Here is a 23,510-nt window from a genome sequence, read left to right on the forward strand (position 1 = left end):
TTAATTCCAAAAGATTCCAAGCAGACCTCTTTTTGATGAAGTATGTTCCTTCTTTGCTCAGATATCTTTTTCCTTTTATTTTTCTTTGCTTTAATACAAATAGAGAGTAAGGCTAAGGTCCAAATTTAAAATTATGAGTGAAAATTATTATTTAAGCAATGGGATTTTGAACTCAATGGAAAGGAGAGTAGCTAAAAAAAGGAGATCTAAGCAGAAGAGAGTCCATGGGTCAGATTCTGGATCTGCCTTTAGGAAATCAAGAGTGGAATAAATTGAAGTCCTGTCTTGAATGAGAAAAAGAAGTTTTTTTGGCGGTAGAGTAGAGAGAGGAGGACTAACTAGAGTGGCTTTTGTGTTTCTAAATTTTGACCTTGAAGATTTCTGAAGTCGATAGACCCTGGGTGTTAGGCATCCCTTTTCAAAGGAAGTCTTGGGTTTGTGGAGCGCAGAGTCCTATGATTGCAGTACTGGTGTGAGACAAAGAATTGCAGAGGGAGCAAGGCAAGGGGTGTGACCATTTGCCAGGGTTATCTGGGTTTGGACAGCATACCCGTGGCCCAGAAAATAGCCAAGTAAAATGGAGAATGCACGTGTGACTGGCTCTGCAGTGGACAGTTGTGCTGTTTTTCATGGCTTGGGAAATGTATAATGAATCTTCTTATTTCAACTCTATAACTATCATTTAGTCTTCATCATTTCAGAAACTAGACTTTTTCAAAGCTTTTAAAAAATATTTCATAAAAATAGGTATTACAGCTTTATTTTTATGAATCACATCTTTTGGACTGAGGGATCAATGGTTCCACCAAAAGTTGCCACTAGGTGAGACAGCAAAGCAATACCTTGATAGTGGTTCTTAGTTATTGTGATGGAACACTATTCATTTTCTGCCTAGCTTGGGGAGGTGGGAGGGAGAAAAAAGAAAAGTTTACAAATTTTTTCTAGTTTCTGTTTCCTAAGATTACATTCAGAAACTAGTCACATAGCTGTGTGGTCGTAGTGTGGAATTCTTTTCATGTGCCTCCTTTTGAGGATATGAAATCACCAAATAAAAGAGCCTGTGCCCAAATTTGAACACATTTCAGAAATATGCCTCCAAATAATATAGATTATTCACTTTTTCTTTTCCCCTTTCATTTATACTTTGTAACTTGTATTTCTAAGTGAAAATTTAGTGTTTATGCTTTTGGTGGGCTTGAACCATCTCATAATTTTTTGGCTGTTACAGCTGTAGTGCTATGTACATGACAATCACCCAGTGGTTATTCACTAAGTATTTGTTTTTTCATATACTTAATTTTTGGATATACTTAAATTTTCAGTCTGTTATGAGATGATTTTTTAAAATTGTGAGGTGATTAAAAAGGGGATGGTTTAGTTTCCTAGGCAAAGTTAATAATACACGTTTATGACTGTTGTCTTAGTTCTCACTCATGACATCCCTCAGAAGGATCCAGTTGACCTAAGGATTTACTGCTTTCAGAACCATCTTCAACTGCATAACCTTTCCTGCTTTTTACAGCTCAGTATTAGCATCACTCAGGTGCAACTCCACCAAGGGAGTTGCGAGACATTCTCACCCAGCACTTGAAGCATTCTCGTTAAAATTGTTGCTTACAATGTGTCCTTGTTGTCCTGTACTCCTGGAACAATACTTAGGGAGTATTTTGGCCAAGCGAGGAAGTGGTAGCACCTTTGTAATTTCCTTGCTCATTAAGGGTGACCAGTCATGGCATGACTTGCTGTAAACAGGAGAGTTCTTGGAAAATGACTTGAGAGTCATGTTTGGTGAGACTAGTGCAATATTCAACTGCCTGATGTGTTCTGTTGTTGAGCAGAATAATTTATTCTCAGGACTTTCATCACCTTTGAGCGAAAGTAAACTGGCAGTGTGTCTTCATTTCCTAATCAGGCCATCTCTCCCTTTCTCTGTCTCTTTTTTCTACTTGACTGAGTCATGGATTAATTTGTTTACGGTATTGCTTGTTCCTCGCCCTTTGTGATTGGCCTCAACTATGGAAAAGCACCCTTTGTTCCATCGAGTTCCCGTTGGCCAGGTCGCATTTCAGCTACTCATTAAAACATGTATTTATTCTACTCTGGAGCACATTGTCTGGCCAGCCATGAATTTATAGTGAAATGTAACAGTAAATTGTGCGCTGTGGTCAGAAATGCCAAACGATACACACAGCAGCATGGAGGTTTCCAGCAAAGGGTGGAATTAAAGAGTTTAGGACCAGTGCCGGGATTGTTGGCCGTATTTTCACAGTGGCCAGTTTTGTTAGAGTCGAACTTGGAGAGAGCTTGAAATCACTTATCTCAGATGTTTGTGCTCGCAACCACAAAGCCTCTGAGAAACACAGAACTGATCTTGTAATAAGCTCCAGCTGAGTTTACAAGCCTCTGAGCCTTTCTGAAAGCCTGTTTAGTTTAATGAGGGTTTTCAGATTTCAAAGCTCACACACCTTCGCGTAAAAACAGATGATTATGACCAAATTAGGGAATGTTGTTCCATGAGTGTTTTCCCCCAATATGTTCTCCTCTCAGTTGTCAGGCATTGTTCCTTTACACTTTTCACCTTCCAGACATCATTTTTAAATATAATTTTTGAAAGTCTTATTGTGTGTAGTTTCTATTCAAGCAGAATGTTATGTTATATAAAAGAAAAGATTTTTTTCTCTTAACAGTAAAAGACAAATATGCATATATATATTTTTTCTGGCCAATAAAAAAAGGTGCAATCTGAAAAAAAAAGTGAACCCTCAGGTTCTGCTGCCATGACAACTGTCCTGAGAGGCTGGGCGTCCATGTTCACCCCTGTGCCCTGCTTCCCAGACAGGGCTCTACCACCTGTTTGTGAACGGCTTGTTAATGAAGAGAGAAAGGCCATGTCTATGACCAAGTCAGAAGGAACGTGGGAGAGAGGATATATGTCGGGCAGATAACCTTCATGAACATTTACAACACTCTTCATTTTTAAAATTTAGTCGTTTTAAATTATAGCTTTTCTATGTGTGGCATATATTGATATTATTCTACCTCTTCTTACTTTTCAAAATGTTTTCTGAGTCATCCTTGGAAAGAAATATAATAATTGGGATGTGAGGCCTTCAAGCCTTACTTGAACACCGGTCATTGATTACATTATACCCATGGTTTTACCAACAGGCACAACACAGAATATGATGTTCAAATGTCAGCAATACAGGACCATAGAGAAATGGAATATAGAGATATCCTTAAAGAAATCTCTTACTCTTCAACTATTATTTTCTATGCACCCCAGCTGAAGCACTGAGTCAGAATCAGCTACCCATGGTTTTGGAAAGGATCTGGTAAGAGGATCTGTGCATTAATTAATGGATTATAATTTGAAGAACAGTTGTATGCTAATCAGGGACAATCCTTTAACAGTTAAAAAGTTTAACTCATTGTAGCTCAAACTGGGGTTTGTGAGTTATATGATAATTATTAGATTTTGTATTTTTATTTCATTACTAATCTTAAAAATATACTCCTATTAATTTTGGGCATGTTTTTTTTTCTTTAACTTACTTTTCTTGCAAATGCTATTTACATAGAACTAAGCAGTCAAAAGGCTGGGTAGAAAAGATTAGTGTTCTGTATTTAAACAGCCCATGAGACTGGCTTCCACTCACGAGGAACATCTGGTATGGGACATGCTCGCCTGCTCCAAACAAATAGAAAACAATACAAAATGTATAAAATGCCTCTGTTAGGCACTGGCCAATAGGCAGTACAGGATCCCTGAGAAAAGGGAAACAAACTAGGTAAGTACCACAATGATCTGAGCTTTCTGCCTGGAGGCAGGATCCAGGGTGAGGTGTAGGGAGAGAGAACCCAAACAGAGCATAGTTGTCTGGCTATGTGGAGGAGACAGAGAGTAGAGCTCAAGGAGACCAAGTCAGTAGGTTGTTTAGGAGAGGAGTACTAGAAAGGTGAGACCTATACAAAGAATGAGCTCCAGAAATCTGCTTAAGGGTCCACTTGAGTATTGGACTGAATACAAATCTGTGTATGCATAGGGTACAAATCTATAAGGCAGAAGAAAGAGCAACTGTAGGGAAGCTATGAAGCTATGTGAGCATTTTCTAGAGCTCACATAGGACTGAGAGACAGTTGAGTTTCTACCAGGCCAGTAGGAAAGATTTCACTGAACACTTGAGGCATTCCATAGAGCTGTTCAAAGAGTCATGCATTAGTAGAAGGACTGAACTATCCCTAGAGCAAATACTACTCTAGAGCTGCCCAACAAAACCTAAAAATAAGTCTTGAGAGATGAGTGAAATAAATTTTAATAATATATTTTATTTTACCCAGTATGTACAAAATATATAACATGTGTGATGATTAATTTTACATCAGCTTGGCTGGACCATGGTGCCCGAACTTTTGCTCAAATATTATTCTAAATGTTTCTGTGAGGGTGGTTTTAGGTGAGATTAACATTTAAATCGGTGAAATTTTTGAATAAAGCAGATTACTCTCCACAATATGGGCCCCATCCAATCACTTTAAGGCCTGAGTAGAATAAAAGACTGATATCTGAGCAAGAAGGAATTCTGCCAGCAGATGGCTTTCAAACTTGAATTGCAATATAAGCTCTTCTCTGGATCTCCAGCCTAATGGCCAGTCTTGAAGATTTTAGACTTCCCAACCTCCACAATTGTGTTAGCCAGTTCGTTAAAATAAATCTTTCTCTTTCTCTCAGTATACACACACACACACACACACACATACACCTTCTTGCTTTTATCTCTCTGGAGAACCCTAATAAAACATGTAATCAATTTTTTAAAAAGCCTTGAAAAGATAAAACTGATCTGTAAATAACTTAATGTTTTGCCAAAACAAATATCAACACTCTTTAAAGAAAGATAGCAAAGTCCAACTGTGTGTGACCCATAACCAGGATTCAAAGCGTTAATGGAAACAGACCAGAAGTGGTAGAGGTGATGGCCTTAGCAGAAAAGAACTTTCAATGATTTAAATGAAAATATGAGATGAAGGAGTTGTACACTGAAAACTATAAAAAACTGATGAAAGAAATTAAAGCAAACACAAATAAGTGGAAAGACATTCCATGTTTATGTATTAGAAGAATTAATATTGTTAAAATGTCCATGCTAACCAAAGTGATCCTACAGATTCAATTCAATTCCTATGAAAATCCCAATGGCATTTTTTTACAGAAATAGAAAAAACAATCCTAAAATTCATATAGAACCACAAAAGACCCCAAATAGCCCAAGCAATTTTGAACAAGATGAATAAAGCTGGAGGCATGATACTTCCTGATTCCAAAGTATGTTACAGTAATCAAACAGTATGGTACTGTCATGAAAACAGATATATAGACCAATGGCCAGCCTGATCAAGCAAAAAAGAGAGAAGACACAAATTACAAATATAAGAAATTAGTAAAAAGACATGATTACAGACCCTGCAGACATTAAAAGGGTGATAAGGGAATAATATGAAAAAAAACGTTATGCCCATAAATTCAACAACTCAAATGAAATGAATAGGTTCCTTGAAAGATCCAAACTGCCAAGACTCACTGAAGAGGAAATTGAAATCTAAGTAATGCTATATCTATTAAGGAAACTGAATATGTAGTTTTAAATCTTGCAAAAAAACCCCAAAAATCCAGTCTCAGATGGCTTTGCTAGAGAATTGTACCAAACATTTAAGGAGGAAATTATACCAATTCTTTATAAATCTTCCAGAATATGCAAAAAAAAAAAATTAACCTCAATCCATATTTTTTACTTCATTCAGAAATTATCTCAAAGTGGATCATCGACCCAAATGTAAAACCCAAACAATAAAATTTGTAGACTAAAACATAAGAGAAAATCTGTGTTACCTTAGGTTATGCAGAGACTTATTAGATATTAAACTAAAAATGTAACTCATAAAGAAATATTTGATAAATTGGGCTTTATAAAAATCAAGAGCTTCATAAAACAATGTTAAGGGAATGAAAAGACAAGCCACAGACTGGAAGAAAATATCTGTGGAACACATATCTGATAAACAACTTTTGTCTAGAATATGTAAAGAACTATCAAAACTCAACAATAAGAAAACAACTCAATTTAAAAAATGGGCAAAGGAGTTGATTAGACACGTGTGTGTTTGTGTGTGTGTGTGGCAAATAAGCATATGAAAAGGTGCTCAACACCACTAGTTATTAGGGAAATGCAAATTAAAACTATGAGATATCAGTATCCACCAATTAGAAAGTCTAAAATAAAAACAGCTGACATTACCAGCTGCTGTTGAGGATGCAGAGCATTTGGAACCCTCATATTTTGCTGGTGGGAATGCAAAATGGTATAGCCACTTTGGAAACAGTTGGACAGTTTCTTGTCGAGTTATCCAGATACTTTCATACACCCCAGAGAAATAAAAACTTGTGTTCACACAAAAACCTCTAAGTGAACATTTATAGCAGCTTTATTTGTAATAGTCACAAACTGGAACTACCTCAAATGCCTCTTAGCTGAGGAGTGGATACATACACTGTGGTATATCCATACACTACAGTGGAGCACTCCTCAGCAATGAAAGGAAGTAGATTAAGGATTCACGTGACAGCATGGACAAATCTCAAATTCATTATGGCAAGTGAAAAAAGCCAGATTCAAAATTATGAATTGTGTGATTCCATTTATATGACACTCTTGAAAAAAACAAATTATAAGGACATAAAACAGATCAGTGATTGCCAGGGGCTGAGTTCAGGGGAAAAGTTGACTACAGCTGTGCATGGAGAAATTTTTTTGGATAGTGGAGCTGTTCTATATCTTGGCTGTGGTATGTATATATGGCATGTGGTTATAGTAAACATTTTTTAAAACTTGCAGAACTACACACTAAAAAGGGTGCATTTTATTGTATGTTAATTATACCTTAATCGATCATTTACAATAGCATAAAAATATCAAATACTTAGAGATAAATTTAGCAAATATGTCTAAGACCTGTACGCTGAAAACTACAAAACGTTTTTGCAAGAAATTTAAAAGAAACTAAAAATAGGGCAATATACCTTGTTCATAACAAAACAGAAGTCTCCACATTGTTAAAATACTATAGGTCTCCCCAAACTGATCTATGTTTCAATGCAATATCATTGAAAATCACAGCAGATTTTTTTTTGGTAGAAAATGACAAAATGACTTTAAAATATTTGTGGAAATTCAGGAGACCTATAATATCCAAAGCAGTCTGGAAAAGGAAAAAGATGAAGGGCTTACAGTCCCTGAATTCAAGGCTTAGTGTAAAGCTCCAATAATAAGTATAATGTGGTATTGGCATAAGGATAGACACAGAGATAAAACATACCCTTATCATGTGACCCAGAAATTCTGTTCCTAGGTACTTATAAGAAATGAAAACCATTTGCCCACTGAAACACTTGTACATAAATGTTCATAGCATTTTTATTTGTAATAGCTACAAACTGGATAAAAACCAAATGTCCATCTGTGGGTGAATGGATAAACAATTATCCTAGATCCGTGTAACGAAATACTAATAAAAAGAGATGAATCTCAAATGCAGTATATATAAATGAGTCTCAAAAACATTATAGTGAGGCAAAAAAGCCAGCCAGACAAGAGTACATAGTATACACTGTATAATTTCATTTGTATGAAATTCTATGGCAAGTGAACTAATCTGTGGTGACAGAAAGTAGATCTGTGCCTCGAGGCAAGATTGTGGGTGGCATCGACTACAAGGGGGTACAGTAAAATTTGGAGGGCTTGATGAAAACGTTTCATGGCTTGATTATGACTTTAGTTCCATGGGTGTTGACATTTGTCAAAACTCGTAGATTTATACCCTTATATCCACTTTGTTTTATGTAAATTATACTAAAATGAAGTAGATTTTTAAATTCATTATCCATTGTTTTTAAGTTGGGGAGAATGGTATTTTAGTTTTTTCTTTCTTCCCTGGTATTCTAATAATATTATTGGAGAAATTACCCAAAAGAGGGACTATTTTTTTTCTTTTAATTAGCACAGTGGAAGCAGTGACTTCATCTCAGCTCTTGTGTTTATTTGAAGGAAGCCAACATTGCTAAGTGATACACAGAAGTAGTTTCAAGCCTGTTCATCAATAGACTCTTAAGAGCAAGAGAATGTTGTGAATATACTTATTTTTAATTTATATAAAATGTCTCATGTGAATATAGTCCTTGATTTTATTAATAAGAAAAAAGATAGAGGAATTCATAATATATAGTAGTTATCTTCAGAAGATACCATGTTCTAGACATTTCTCCCTGACAGTAGCCCCTTAAAATCCACCTTTACTGACATATCAGACCCGTTATCACTTGCAGGAACAAGAAAGACAATTTTCTCTCCTTGACTTAGGACCTTTTTCCACTACGTTACAAATATCAATTTATAAAAGAAATGACTATCCTTAATAATTATGTGAAAAAGGCATGTACAATAAAAGAGCCCTTTTCACATCCCAAATAGCCTAGGTTGTTTGCTTGTTTGTTTTAATGAAAATACCCAATGCTAGAGCGGATGGACCTTCTCTTATGATGCTCATGAGATTGTGGATTGACGGTTTTGTAATCAGTTTGAAACTTGCTTTAAGATTCTTAAAGGTGTTCCTACCCTTTGATCAAATAATTCTACTTTTAAAACGGAATTCACCAATTAGGGCTATGGTTTGCATTTAGAGCCTTCTCTGGCATTAGAAGGAAGAGAGTAAATGCAGCTGATGTTAATTGGTAATATTATAATAGTAATTGTTATTATCATAATTTCTCTGGGCTTATCCATTATTAAATATTATTCGTTTAGCTTTCATTATATGCCTGCTATTGGGAGATAGTCCTTGACTGATGAACTCTTAGATTTATCCCTGTAAGGAGAGTATAAACTAGATATACTTAACACGAATTGACTTCTAGCTGTTGGACTTACCTATTTAACCTAGATTGCATGAAAACTAAATGCAGTGTACGGGGCAGCAACACAGGGAGAGTTGGGTTGTCTCCTCTGTTGCTTTCCTGAGTCAAAGGATCTAGAGAACACTTCGGCCCACACGTGGAACACATTTAGACTTATTGAGTCATCTCTTCTTTTTGAAAATGCCAAAATGGACTGACCTTTTTTCGCAAGCAATTTGCAACAGTATGTGTAATGGAATTGTAATAAACTGACCCTATTTTTCTGCTATTGGATTGCTATAGGTCGTGTGAAAATGTTTACTTCTTCCCACCTATACTACTGCTTAACCACCTTACTGCTAGGAATTTCTTTGAATCTTATCTCGTACTCTCTTGCTTTCTTACTCTCTAGTTAGAAGATCATTTGGTCATTATTACCCTTAGGATATGTGATTTTTTCCTCCTGACTTGGAGTCATGTCGGTGTCAATTTTGCCACTCATTTTTATTTTTAATGTTCTAGGTACCTTGAACTTTTCTAATTAGCTTGTATTTGTGTCCTGACATTTCTTTATTTGGTTTTTATTTCAAATTTAGGAGGATTTTGACATTTAATCTATTGTGACATTTGTATTTTGCAGTTCCCTGAATGTGGTTTCTATGGAATGTATGATAAGATCCTGCTTTTTCGCCACGACCCTACCTCTGAAAACATCCTTCAGCTGGTGAAAACGGCTAGTGATATCCAGGAAGGTGATCTTATTGAAGTTGTCTTGTCAGGTAGTATACATTTTTCTCTATCCATAGATTAACAATTTGTATTTGAAGAATTCTTCAGCATAAGTTTTTAAGGCAACATAGTAAACATCCATCAAACTCGGCCCCCAAAAGAGATTTTAAGGCTCTGTCTACATGAACTTTCAAAATTATTTTGGAAAAAGCCAAAGCTTTCTTTTGCATTGGCTGTTTCCACACCCAGAACTGTCCCAATCACTTCTTGCAATTTCACAGTCTCCCCAAACCCCCAACAACACACACACATATCTTCATTCATTACCTAGAATCATCGGGACAGCAGCAAAAACAAACAGAAAACTCACCAACAATGAAGCTAAGACAGATGTCAGGGCCCCAAATGTACCGAATGTCTGAAAGCCAAGAAGTAACAGCCGGGCTGGGAAGCCATTGCTCTAGTTGAGTCAAAAGTCCAGTAGCTATAAGCCAAGACCAAGTCAGAAACCAGGGCTCAGGAGTTACAGCAGGTCAGCTGGGCCTTGTAACACCAGCTAACTCACTCCCTGAGAAATGGCTGTTTCCCTCTGCCTAGATTAATATTTCTTGTTTAGGATTTAGGAGCTGGTAATCGGACTGTGCCTATCAATACAGAAGAGGATGCATTTAATTATTTTTTTAAAAAAGTGTCAGAGAACAGCTGTAGCATGGATCCTTACAACGATGATCAGTGCCATATTGTGAAGGGGTCCAGGTTTTTATTGTTTATTTTTGTTAAAATTGAGTCATTATTGAGAAACTCAGTTTGCATTCTCCTTTCTCTCCTCCAGCCTTCTTTGCTTGCTGTCTCTTTGGCTAAAGGAAATCTGTTAGCTTTAAGGATTCCAGTCTTCATTTCCTCAAGCTCCTCACCTTGTTCAGAGCCCGGTGTTTGGGTGCACTGGTTGTACTTCGGTTGGTCTTTGCTTTGATTCAGTCCAATTCTCTTTGTCTTTATTGATTGCTTGTCCTTGTACGAAGTCCTGCTGGAATTGCCACATTTTCCTTGTGTAGGTAGAGTCTATAAAACAACTTGTTTTGCTAGATAAAAGTAATAGTTTTCCTGTTGTCTGTAGGGCTGCCAGTGGCTAAATAGACAAATCAAGAAAGCAAAAACTTTTGTTTTTTGGAAAAATCACTTGCTTTGACTGGGTTCTCACTTGTGCTTTTCTTTGGCTCTTTCAGTGTTGGCTTACTGCGCCTGGCCTCACAAAGCTGGTGCCTCCTCATGTCCTCTTCTGAGTTTCCCATTTCTGAACACTAGGGGCTGCCTGAAATAAATTATTCAGGGAAATCATGCACTGGATCTGTTCGCACCGTAATTCATATTAAACTCATAGCCAGGCTGTTTTGCAAGCAATGTAATGTGTTTTATGAGTCTTTTTCCCCTGTGGCGATGTCCAGAAATATATGAGGACTTTTTAAATTGCCTTTCTAAATTTAATTTATTTTTCTTTCCTTTTTACTTTTGTTTTCAAACGCTTTATAGTAGTATCAGGCAGATTGAATGCAGGCTGTGTGTGGGTATGCTTGTGCAGGGGAGGGGCTGCCAATTTGCATGTTATCCCAGGTCAGTGAGCCAGACCTGCTCTTGCCCCTACTGACCTGGCACAGCCCTCCAGCCCTGGCAGCATTCTGCTTTCCTCTCCCATCTTTGCAACCGAGAACTTCACTGTGCTCCTGCTCCACTTCTTGTGTATCCTGTATGCATCTTTATGAACATGCTCTATGTTCTGCATCTCCTGTCTTCCTGGCTGCAGTTGCTGAGAGGGCATTTAAGGGCAGCCCTCTTTCTCACCTGCTCTCCCAGCACCAGCCTCAGGAAGGCCTCTCCTACACTTACCAGCTGTCTTGTTGATATTTATAAGGAGCCACTCTGTAACAGCCCAGTCCCAATCTTGAACCTGGAGCCTTTGAACCCTTTTCTCACTCTACATAGTCCCGCTTCCCCAATGGCATTTCACACTTCAATTATTCAATTATATATATTTAATTGTATATGTATATACACAATTGTGTTCCGATCTCCAGCATTTATCCGTAAACTTCTTTGTAAACTTCTTCCTAGGTCCTCTCCCACTCTAATGCTTAGCATTGTGATTTTCTCAATAAATGTTAAAAATAGTTTTTCCTTAAAACCTCCCACCCTCCATATTACAGCCCGTTTTTTCCCCATCCCTCTGACCTTCTCTCCTACACCCTTTCTAGGCCCCGGGTCCCTTGTGATTGAATGCCTGCTGTTTCTTCCCTGTCTTGTCGCCTCAGTTGCAGCCTGGCTCTCCTGAAGGGGATGCTCCATTCCCTTCAATCTGGGAGACCTTCTTCTCATTTTCCTTCACTCTTGGGTGAGGAGTTGGATGAAATGGTCCTCTTCTCGTTCTCCAATGCCATTTTGGTTATTTTCTGTACCACCCTTGTCCAGGTTCAATGTTATTTATTTCACTTATTTATGTAGCTTTCTTTATCATGTTGCATTGAGATGATTTACTTTCTTGAAGGCTCATTTCTTTTTAGCCATGGCAATAACTTCACCATCAGACTGCTACTCTTACTTGCCTTTTTATGCACCCAGTCATCTTCGGCGTTGTTAACATGCATGTTTATAACTCTTCAGACTCCTTGTTATGGCCGTTAGTTGTCTGTCATCTGCAGCGTGGTCCATACCTGCCCTCACCAGTAAGCAAGGCTCCAGCTCTGAGATCTCCCTTAGGGGCACTCCTCCTCCATCTCGCTCGCCCATCGCCGCCAAATGCGCATACCTGTTCCTTGTCTTTTTCATTGTAGTTTTCAATCACTAACTCCCTACCACTGTCAGACTCTATTTTTCCCTTTCTGTTTCTCTCCCCACAGCATATGGCCCACTGTATGTATGTCTTACACCAAGTTGATGCAGTCTCAACTGCGTATTCTCTTATACCCTGCAGGGCCTGCTGTAGCTGTCTGTAATCTGAATTACTTGACCATCCATTTTTGCTGTTCCTGATCCTGAGCCACATGTGAGTGCTAGACACACGGTCCCCTGCCTACGTGGCCCAATGCAGATCCATCTTTCACCTGGCCTTTCCGTTATTCAGCAATCTTTTCCTCCCCCGTCCTTTTGTTACCATAGACATGAGGTTCTCAATAAACATATATAAGTTGATTGATTGATTATTGTCTATCACTTCAGAAGTTATCGCATATACAAAATTTTGTAAAAATATTGATTTGTTGTAAAAATAGTATTTCTAGATACAGCCTCAAAAGTAAACTGAAGTTCAAGTTTCCTTGCTATGCATTCACTCAGTCCTGACAAGAAATTAGTGCCTGTGATATGGGCAGGATTGCATTGCATTATAATTTAAGGCAAGACAAATGATAGCTGCTAAGACACTTCAGGCTGTGGGTGCAAGGGAGCTCAGATCACATACTTATTCCTGAAGCAGTCCCTGAAGTAGATGGAGTGCTGTGATTGGCCAGAGAAATATGCCATTTCCTGGAGGTGTGGTTAAGGGTCAGCTTCACTCAAACTGCAGTGGGTGAGGGGCTAGGCGTGCAAACGCTGGAAGTCCCCTCTGTTGCCTTTTGACCAGTTCCAGCATATAAACACGCTGTGGAAATTTTCCTCTTGAAGACTATAATTTTCTGTTAAAATTCATTTAACCAAATTTTCTGTCTTTCCTCATCAAAAATTAAATTTCACTCTGTAGTTAGACATAAACGTAATCTGCTTGTTTTTATGTTTAACCAACATTCCACCAACAGGAATATTTTCTGACATAGGAGTGCACTAAAAATGGGAGAAAATATGGAAAAATTAATTTTGAGGAAGGTTAAATACTCTTGTCTCTTCAGACAACATCAAGAATTTTCTCTTACTTACGTCATTTTCTGCTGAGACCTTTCATCATCTGTTAGTACTAACCAGGCTGCTCCTGGCTAATTTGCTGGCTTTTCCTCCCCTTTTCTTTTTGAAAAACACGCCTTATGTGAGCTAGTGCATTTAGACCCAGTAAGCCAGGAAAACATTGCTCATGGGTGGAAGGGTTGGGTTATGGAGAAAAAAAGAAATAACTCCATAGAAGTTCCCCACCTTGCACACTCCCACCACTGGCAGATTTTCTTTGTCTGTTAAGCAAAGAATTAGCATTGTTACTATTGTTGTGAAGTAGGAAAACACTGCAAATGGAAATTTCTCTTACTAAAGCCAAAGCCAAGTTCAAGTGTATGGTACTGAACTGTAAAATAAAGCTCATGGAATTTTTCTGAAGTCTTCTTCATGATGGGTCTCTATCAAAGCCTGATAATTCAGCCATAGCAAAGCAAATTAATAACAGGACTGAATTCACATGACTCAATTCTTTTTGTTTTTTTTTTAGTTTTTGGGGGCTTGGTCTCTATTAATTGTGCATGCATTTGTGTGTGTGTGTATGTGTGTATCTATCTTGTAGATGAATAGACAAGGACTACAAGAATTTTTCAAAGAAAATCACAGTTTTAAAGTCTTAGAGCTAAATGTTGAATCTTTCCTTCTTTCATTAATGATAAAAATCCATATTTTTCTTGGACGTTTTCATTGTTTTTTACATTAGATTATGCTGTATTATTTATAATTTTTTCCAAAATGCTGTTTGCACATGTGGTTATTTGTTCCCCGCTGTCTAGAGATGGGAGCCTTGGTGGAAAGCCATAGCTAGAGCCCAGGCAGAGGTGGTGTGGGCCTACACAGGTAGTGACAGAAGAGCTGAAATGGGGTAGAGGGGTCAAGAAATATTTTGGAGGTGAAATTAAAGAGCTAGAATAACCATTTGGATACAGTTGTTGAAGGAGAACGAGAATATGAAGAGGACTCTAAGGAAAGCTGCAGCCACCTCACCATCACTTTTCCTCTCCCCCACCCCAAGTTTTGCCCTCATACATTGTTCTATGTGCTTGCCAAATGGTTTGGATACTGCCCTGAGGGGCTGAAGAACTGATTTCTTGGGTATGTAGTACCATTGGTTTCTTTCGTAATTTTGTACAAGTTGCATAACCTCTGGGATTCAGGATTTTTTTGTTTGTTTGTTTTTTAATACAAAAAGGAGCTTATACTGGATGGAAGTATCATTCAGGGCTAATAGTACATGGATTCCATGTTTTCTTCAGTCTACATGTAAAGCCGTATGCATAACGATTGAGTACAATTCCCAGGGCCAGATCATCTGGCTTCATATCCTTTCTCTGTTCCTCACTACTTACATCTTTATCAAGACATGTAATCATTTTGTGCCCCAGTTTCCCCATCTGTAAAATGGGGACAACACTAGCACCTACATCATGAGGTTGTTACAAAAATTAAAATAAGTGAATGTATGTAAAGCACTTCAGAGAGCTTCTACACGTAGCACCTGCACAAGAAATGGTAGCCATTATGGTTGCTTCTCCTCGTCACACCCTAAGCAGCCTTTCCCCATGATGTTCATGGTTGTTAAACATACCACAAAAGGGAGTCCTGATCTGGTAACTTTGAGATGTTGTGTTACGCAATTTTAAAGGAATTATGTACTGCAGGACTCTTCAGAACTTTGGTGCATGCTCATATGAAGAATAACTCTCCAAGATTACTTCTCAAATTCACTTTATCACAGAATAAGGTTTTTTCCTCCAAGTATCTAGTGAGTCTTGGGGTCAGCAGTCCACGCTGGAAGTGCTCCTCTGGGTCAAGCCCATGGGACATCTGGGCTGAGAGGGCACATCCCTTCTCTACACGTAGGCCTCTTCTCTCTCATGTAGGGGAATATTTGAGCCATGAAAAAGCAGGAGTTGGGAAGAAAGAAATCTTTGTTTACATAATATCACAAGCTTTTGACACAGTTTACATAAGTAATTTTGTTTCCTTTGCAATGACTCTAGGAGGTAGTGAAATCAGATATCTTAAAAGTTATGGAATATAAATTTTAACTTGCCCACATCCTGCAGTGAGTAGAGGTGGTACCAGAGCTTGAAGGTGAGTGTTCAGTCACTGTTCACACCACTTCAATGTCAGGTTAGCCCTTTGAACTTGGACCAGTAAACAGGAATTCTTGAGGACCTGTTCAAAGAATTCCTGCTACAGTAAGACAGTTTATATTTCAGGGAAACACTGATGGTATTTGTACCAACAAAACCAGTAGTGAGCTGCAAGTTCCATTGACGTGATTTTTACCACAGGACTGTTATTCCCCTCTTTCTCATAAAAAAATAAATATTTAATAGATATACCAACTGTGATCAGGTTAAGAAGACCCTGGAGGCTCTTCTCTGTAGAGTTACGTACAAAATATGAAATAGTAAAGTAACCTGCCCCTGTTTACACAGGATCCCGTCACATAATTTCACAACTCTGAACAAAATTGAACTAGTGTCTTTAGGGTCACTATATTTAAAAGATCCTCATGACCGCGTTTTTCTATTACTAAAATTCAATGCCTAAACCATAGGCCAGAAAAAAATATTTGGTAACAAAATTCTAGCAAGGTCCTCCTTTCGTTTACAGAAAGTGTAAATTATTGATTTATGTGGCATTGCGCCAATTCTATTCGTTTCTCTCAGATGTGGCCCTCTGAAATGTGGGTGGAAGAGGAAAACCTGGAGAGTGATTTATTCGATCACTGCATTATTATTTCCCCAAGAGCACATTGTATAGATACAGTTTTGTTTGTTTGCTTTTAAGAAAGCAGCGTTAATGGTGGGAAGCACCTCCCAGCCCTTATACTGCCTGGGTAATTAAGGTTGTAAGAGACCTGGCCTTGAGGACTCAATTTATATTTCTCTGTAGTTCTCACTCATCTAAATATGTCAAGCTGAGCAGTGCCAGTTCCTATCCAACTTATTTGCAGTTTTCTGTGTGGGTGGTTTTGTAACAATGGAACATTTAAATGTAAGACTACAGGTCATTACTCTTTTCTTCTAGGTATGGTTTATGTTAAGTGTGCCTTCAGCATTTCCTTTTTATTACTGTTAATATTAATTTTCTTTCCATCCTTATCTTTCAAGTAAACCTGGTTTTAGTTTCTTTGTGTCACACTAAACCATTTTCATAGAAAAGTGAATGCAAAGAGCAGGCAGATGGAAATGTTTCCATAGACTTCCCACCTTTCCCCACTTGTGACCTCAATGGGGATCGGGGGGCTTGGAGAACTCCTTCCTTTGATAGTTTTCTCGGTTATTTGCCTCTTGGTGGAATGAATTCTCCAGGGAGATGTGGCACAATAGTGCATTGCTTCTCTTTTTTTACCCAAGTACCCCTAAGTGTCAAGGCAGAGTGAAGACATTCTTCCCAGGTAGCATAGGGCATCAGACAAATCCTAAAGGGAAAAGTTCTTTGAAGAATCTTACCTCTTTTGAAAATTTTATGCACATTTTGCATTCTGCTGCATTATATTTCTCTTGTTAAATTTTGAATAAATAATATTTCTCCCCATGTTGTTCTTTAAGAAATCGTGACAAAGTTAGTGATGGTGATGGAAGGACATACAGTATTTATGATGTGTTAGGCACTGTTCTAAGTGCTTTACATATATTAACTCAGAAATACGCACCATATTTATTTCATGGCATATATCCACATAACTTTAATTTGATAGATAGTGGACTTCCAGTGACTTTAGTTTGAGTCCCAGAGCTACCATTTATTTCTTATGTAACGTTGGGCAAGTCACCTCATTTCCCTGAGTCTTTATGCAACACCTGTCCAATAGCAATAACAATGTCTCCGATATAGGATTGGGCTGTAAATTTCATGAGGATAAATATAAAGCATTTTATAAGATGCCTGGCAAATGTGAAGTGTTCAGCCCTCTCACCCCACCTCCACCCCACTGGACTACACATTTCTTGAAACAGGAACCATTTATTTTATACTGAATACTCAGGACCTGGCGTATCACATGCAGTCAATGTCTGTTTGTTGAGTGAATGAATGAATACTTGAATTAACAAAATGAACAAACCAACAAATGAATGATTTAATTGGTGCTCTATATATGATATCCAAAAGTTACTACCGTTCTGTAGAAATTGAATTTCAATGCCTACCATTTGCTCTCCTTGGCCTAATCTATTAGTAATATGAATATTATTATCATCTGACTAATCTTTTTTTCTGGATTCTTGCTATATGCTACATATTGTGAAAAACTAATTATTTTTTAGAAATTATTTATTTTTAGAAATCCAGTTCTGCTTTCAAAACATTGCAGTTTCCTTCACAACATTTTTCATGTAAAATGAGAATTAATTCACAGAATACCAGTTGTTTTCCTAATTCCTACACTGGATTACGCTCATCACCACGATCAAGTAATTCCATTTGCTACAAGACCCAGTTCACTCTTCCTTGAATCAGTTTTCCCAGCCATTGCTCTTTTCGACCCTCAATATTCTTGCTTTCTTTCTAAAATGTATTCAGTAGTCACTCCTTTTTGATGCACTCCCCCCAGTACTAATCTCACTTGCCTTCGTCAGTTTATCGTCTCTTCCTCACCTGCAGCCTCAGAGTTCCCTACCTGCGTTAGAGCTCATAGCGGTGATCCTGGAGGTGGCCACAGGCTCTGACCTTTCTATTTCAGTGTCTGGAAGGAATAAGGACTGATATCCTGAGATGCTGGCTGACCTTTCCTGCTGCTCCTCCTCCCCGCCCACTCCTCACATTGGCACTCTGCAGCTGTATCCATCCAGCAGAACAGCTGTCTACGCCTAAGGGTCAGCTGGCAAGATCTATAGGAAAAGCTGAGTCATGTGCTCCCAAGCTGGAGCCTGAATCTCCGCAGATCTCTGTGCGTGTACACACCAAGGTTTTCAGAGAGGGACATATCAAGCCCCTCTGTTCACACAGAATTAGCCTAAGGCCTTGTTCTTCACCATCTGGCAAGTGGATATCCAGCCAGAAATCATAGTTTCTCCTTCCCTTCTCTTTTTATCTATAACTTCTCCCAGTGAGGACTGTATTATAACTCATCCAGATAAATAGGAAAAGAACACAGGGGAGATGAAAACCACACAAAGAGAGCTTTCTCTCTGTATTCTCTGGTCTCTGTGTAACAGAGATTTAACAGTCTCAGGTATATAAATCTTACCATGGTAGTGCCTCTGTGGTACAACAGGATCTCATAAGACTTTGCATATTCAGAATTCTTCTAGAAAACATAGTAAGATGTTAGGTTGTTCTTTTTGCCTTTTTACAGGAATTGGTTTATAAAACACACAAAAAAAATCTTCTTAATCTACCTTATTTACCAGATTTGACTCTGAATTATTTGGGGCTTATTTCCAAAAATCACACTCCAACTCAAAAATGAAGATTTTGACGCATCAGAGATACTGAAATAGATGAATTAGAGAATCTGACGATAATATAAAAAAATGTTTTAGGCAATAGTAGTGTCTATAAATAGGTATTATTTTGTCTTGCCTCTATGCAGAGGTGATTTTTTTTCAAGTCAGAATCTTTGAAAAAATTATTAGTTTTCTGCTGAGTTAAACAACATGAAATTTTTGTGCTTTAGGCTCAAAATAGAGAATAAAACTGTTTGAATTTTTGTTTTGTCCATCTGTTATAAAAATATGAAATTCTATTCATGAGAATCGGCTGAGAGATATGCAGTCCAGCTATTCCACTAGTTGTGCCTTGTCCAGTGTGGGAGCCACTAACTGTGTGTGGCTATTTAAATTTAAATTAATTAAAATTAAAAATAAAATTCAGTTCCTCAGTCACACTCGTTACATTTCAATGTTTATTAGACACGTTGGCTAATAGCTGCCATATTGATATAGAACATTTCACCATCAAAAAAAGTTCCATTGTACAGAACATCTAGATAAAGTTTCCCCTGAAGACACAAACTTGAATCACGTTATTTGCACACACACACCCCCTTCAGAAATGCTTTTACTGAAATGTTCTTTAATATGACATATTGAGGGATATTGTAAATAAGACACTTGAAAAATTTGGTAGCATATTATTACAGAAATCTTGTGGGAGAAATTGTCCACTGTATCACCCTGTGACTTCCTTATAGGATAAATTCCTCGAACTTTAGTGCCCCAAACTGCTGTATTTTATAAATAATGTCACTCTTATGGCATCTGGTTTTTCTTCTTGCTTTGGCTTTGGCCTCTCAAATCTGAATTCACAGGCCACCTTCCATAATGGTACCCAGTCAATACTGTATCACTTTTACTATACTCATTCTTTGTATTTGGCACAATATTCAATTTTCCCAGAGTTTCTTAATTTCTTTATCTTATTTCCTGGTGTGCTATACAGAATACCCTAGTGGTTAAAAGCACCGACTCTGGAACCAAACTGCGTGAGTTCAATTCCCAGCTGCCCATTTCTTAGCTGTGTAGCGTTGAGAAAGCTATTTAGTGTTTGGGTGATGGTTTCCTCACCTTCAAACTGAGGATTAACTATGATAATAATGTCAAATATCTAACACATTGCCTAAGACAGAGGGATCTTGTACAATCTTCTTAGAAAGGAAGGAGACAGGGAAAGTACGTTGGAGAAAAGGAAGGAAATAAGTCAGGAAGAATAATACGGCATCGTGGTATGGTATATAGACTATTTGTGCAACTTATGAATTGCTTTGTTTCTGTGTTTTATCTCACATTTCCCCAAAGTATATTTGTGGTGGCTTATAAAAACATGCAAAATATAGTAAAATATCAGTGTTTGACAATGGGTGTTGTCCAAGTTAGAAAAGATAGCAAAGCATGTAAGTTCTAGAATATTTATTAACAAACAGTCATATAACTTTATCCTTATACTTCATAAACTGCTTTGAATCAGAGGAAAACCGCTTTTGAAGGCCAGACCTTTCCTCGATGTAGTGCCCAGATATTTATGGTCAGGAAAATCATCTCTCTGGGTTTCGGGGAAATTCACATAGTAGCATTCTGAATGCAGCTTCAAAAATGGATTGATCGAGATTGATCAATGAAGATTAAGATTGCTCAAGATAGTTTCCAAGTGATCTTATATGGGTGGATTCTCTTTTTCGCTATGAGGACATATTGGAAGGCTTTCTTGACTTCTTCTTATGCAGCGATAATCCCCTTAGTAACGAGAAAAATTGTAACATATATACTTCGTTTCCATATTCATCTCTCTCTCTCTCTCTGTGTAAACACACAAGCACACATACACACACACATATACACAGTCCTGGAGAGCTTAGAAGAGGAAAGGAAGGACGGAAAGACAGAATTGTATATACCATCAAAATTAGTGAAGTAAAGTCACTGAAGGCTGCCTGCTTTAACAAAGGACAATTGGAGAATGACTACTGAGTGACTGAGTCTGGAGACTTCGTGGGCAAGAATTTTTGTTTGAGGTAAAAGATTGGACTTCACTTGAAAAGCTGCCAAATATCCCTTTTTGATGTTCCATGATTGGTGGCATATAACACTTCAATTCAGTAACTCAGCCGTGCCACCATCTGCCCAGCACTCTCATTCTGCTGGTTGGCATGTCGTTTATTTGCTTTTAACATGCAGCCCATATAAAAATCCCTCATAATCTGCCAAAATTAGAAATGCAGCTGTTTTAAGTCTCAAACAGCAATAGCACTATTCATTATGCCAGTATGGAGGAACAAAATAGAAAGATGTATTTGAAAAGAGCAATGCTACACCAGAATATATTTGTACCTTCACTTTTCTAAGTATTTTTAAGACATCTTTAGCTTGTTATCAGTGTTGACTTAAGGCTCAAAGTGAAGTTGACACATAAATATACCAAATATCTTTTTCTACCTATACTTTAATAGAAAAATTGGGATTTGAATCAAGCTCTGAATTAATTTTTTTTTCCATGTTATGAAGCCATTTCAGCTTTTCAGTTTCTAGGAAATGAAAAATTTCTGGCTAACTCTGGGTCTCATCTTATTCTATTTTTATTTTCCCTAGAAGTTTTTTGAAGTTCTGATCCTTATAACTTGTTAATCCTGAGAACATGATAATGTGGAGTTGTGTGTGGAATTCTCAATGAGATTAAGCAGTTGGCCCCCTATTAAAAAAAAAAGATGAAGAGAAAAAAAGATTTTTCCCCCACATAGTAATCCTGTGATGCAAAGAACAAAAACCAAAACTCAAGCCAAAACTACCCCCTGTTTCACTATGTTATCCACAATCAGATTATTTAGGAATGATAGACAGTAAGAAACAATAAAGATCTGGTGTGGAGCACTCACACAAAGATACCTTTCTTCACAGTGACTAGAAATAACTGTTCTGAAACTAAAGTTGGATAGTTTGAAATTGGTTTGCTCCATGCTTTACTCTTTGATATTTGTGAAGGTCTAAGTTGAATTCATTTGGTTATGTGTTAATGTTGCCCCCACATGAGATTTTTCACCACATGAATTTCACACACTTAAAAAATAATTTCTTTGTGATAACTGACCTGTAAAAAGTTATTTCCTATGGAATCAGGGCATGAAAAGCGATGACAGAGCAAGACACAAGTTTGCTAAAATGAATGCACTTGATATTCATTTATCTTCTATATCCAAGAAGATTAACAATACTAAAGAACAAGGACAGTGTGTTATAGTTCTTTCAAAATCCATGAAACAATCAGCTCAGTGCCAGACATATAGTAGTCACTCTGAAAATACTCGTTCATGATTGATATGCTTTGCTTGGCAATTTAAGACTTCATCAATTTGAATGGAAAAATTTAATTTTGGTTTTAAGGAGGTAAAATATTTGGAAAAATCTAAAGTTAAAAGTCACATTAGACCTATGACACGTTGTTATAACAATTATTGTAAAATTTAATGAAAAATATTTGTTTAATTCTATAGCCTTAATATGCTACCTTTTCCTCCTAGAACAACGTGTAATGTTTATATATTGAGCCAAATAGATTCATCTTGTTGTCCTTCAAGCTTAACAGCAGCCGCAGGATTATCTCACCTGTAAATCTCTACTCTTGCTGGTTTTATGCTTTAAAAAACATTTAGTGCTGAGCAGAGGTCTTGGTTTGCTATCTCTAATGACTGAAATCTATTTTTGGTCTCCTGGAGTACTTAACACGCAGAACGAGTGAGACAAGACCAAATGCAGCTTTCCAGCTTTGAAATCAGACCGGCCTCCATAGATGATACCACCCTAGCAAGGGAGTCAGGAGTCAAAACCTGATAGCTTTTTAAATCAACTTTTAAATTTTTGTAGTTTTAGATTTACAGAAAAGTTGCAAAGAGAGTACAGAGTTCATTCACCTCACCCAGATTTACTTTCCCCTAATGTTATCATCTTCCATTGTCATGGTACATTTGTCAAACCTGAGAAATCAACATTGGTACATGATTTCAACTTACTGGTTTTTTGCCATTAATGTCCTAGTTCTGTCCTAGAACCCAATCCAGAGTACCACGTTGCATTTAATTGTCATGTTTCTCTGGTCTCCTCTGGTCTGCGACAGTTTCTCAGACTTCCCTTATTTTTCATGACCTTGATGCTTTTGAGGAAGACAGACTAGGTATTCTGTAGAATGTTCTCAATCTGGATTTATCTGATGCTTTTCTCATGACTAAACTGGGGTTATGGATGTTTGGTAAAAATTACCATGGAAATGAAGTACATTTCTTGTCACATCACATCAGGGGTACGTGTATCGACATAATATCGCTGATGATGTTAACCTTCATCGCTTGGTTAAGGTGGTGTTTGCCAGGTTTCTCCACTGGAAAGTTACTGTTTTTCCCTTTCTCTACTCTGTCGCTAAGTCTAGCCTAGTATCAAGGGGGGAAAGATAAGTTCCACCCTTTGGAAGGGGGAGTATCTAC

At 37.6% G+C, this 23,510-nt stretch overlaps 1 protein-coding gene across 4 annotated transcripts in view; it reads left to right on the plus strand.

Moving 5' to 3' along the window:
- The window catches only part of PRKD1 (protein kinase D1), a 290,658-nt gene that overhangs the window by 147,998 nt on the left and 119,150 nt on the right, over positions 1 to 23,510 (plus strand). For all 4 annotated transcript variants that reach the window (XM_087423100.1, XM_087423108.1, XM_087423114.1 and 1 more), the window contains exon 2: positions 9,588 to 9,726. In XM_087423100.1, coding sequence (XP_087279226.1) covers positions 9,588 to 9,726 — 139 coding nt within the window. The remainder of the gene's footprint in view (positions 1 to 9,587; positions 9,727 to 23,510) is intronic.

This window comes from Ceratotherium simum, chromosome 3 (assembly GCF_057802395.1).
Source record: "Ceratotherium simum simum isolate JZ-2026a chromosome 3, ASM5780239v1, whole genome shotgun sequence".
NCBI classification, from domain to species: domain Eukaryota; kingdom Metazoa; phylum Chordata; class Mammalia; order Perissodactyla; family Rhinocerotidae; genus Ceratotherium; species Ceratotherium simum.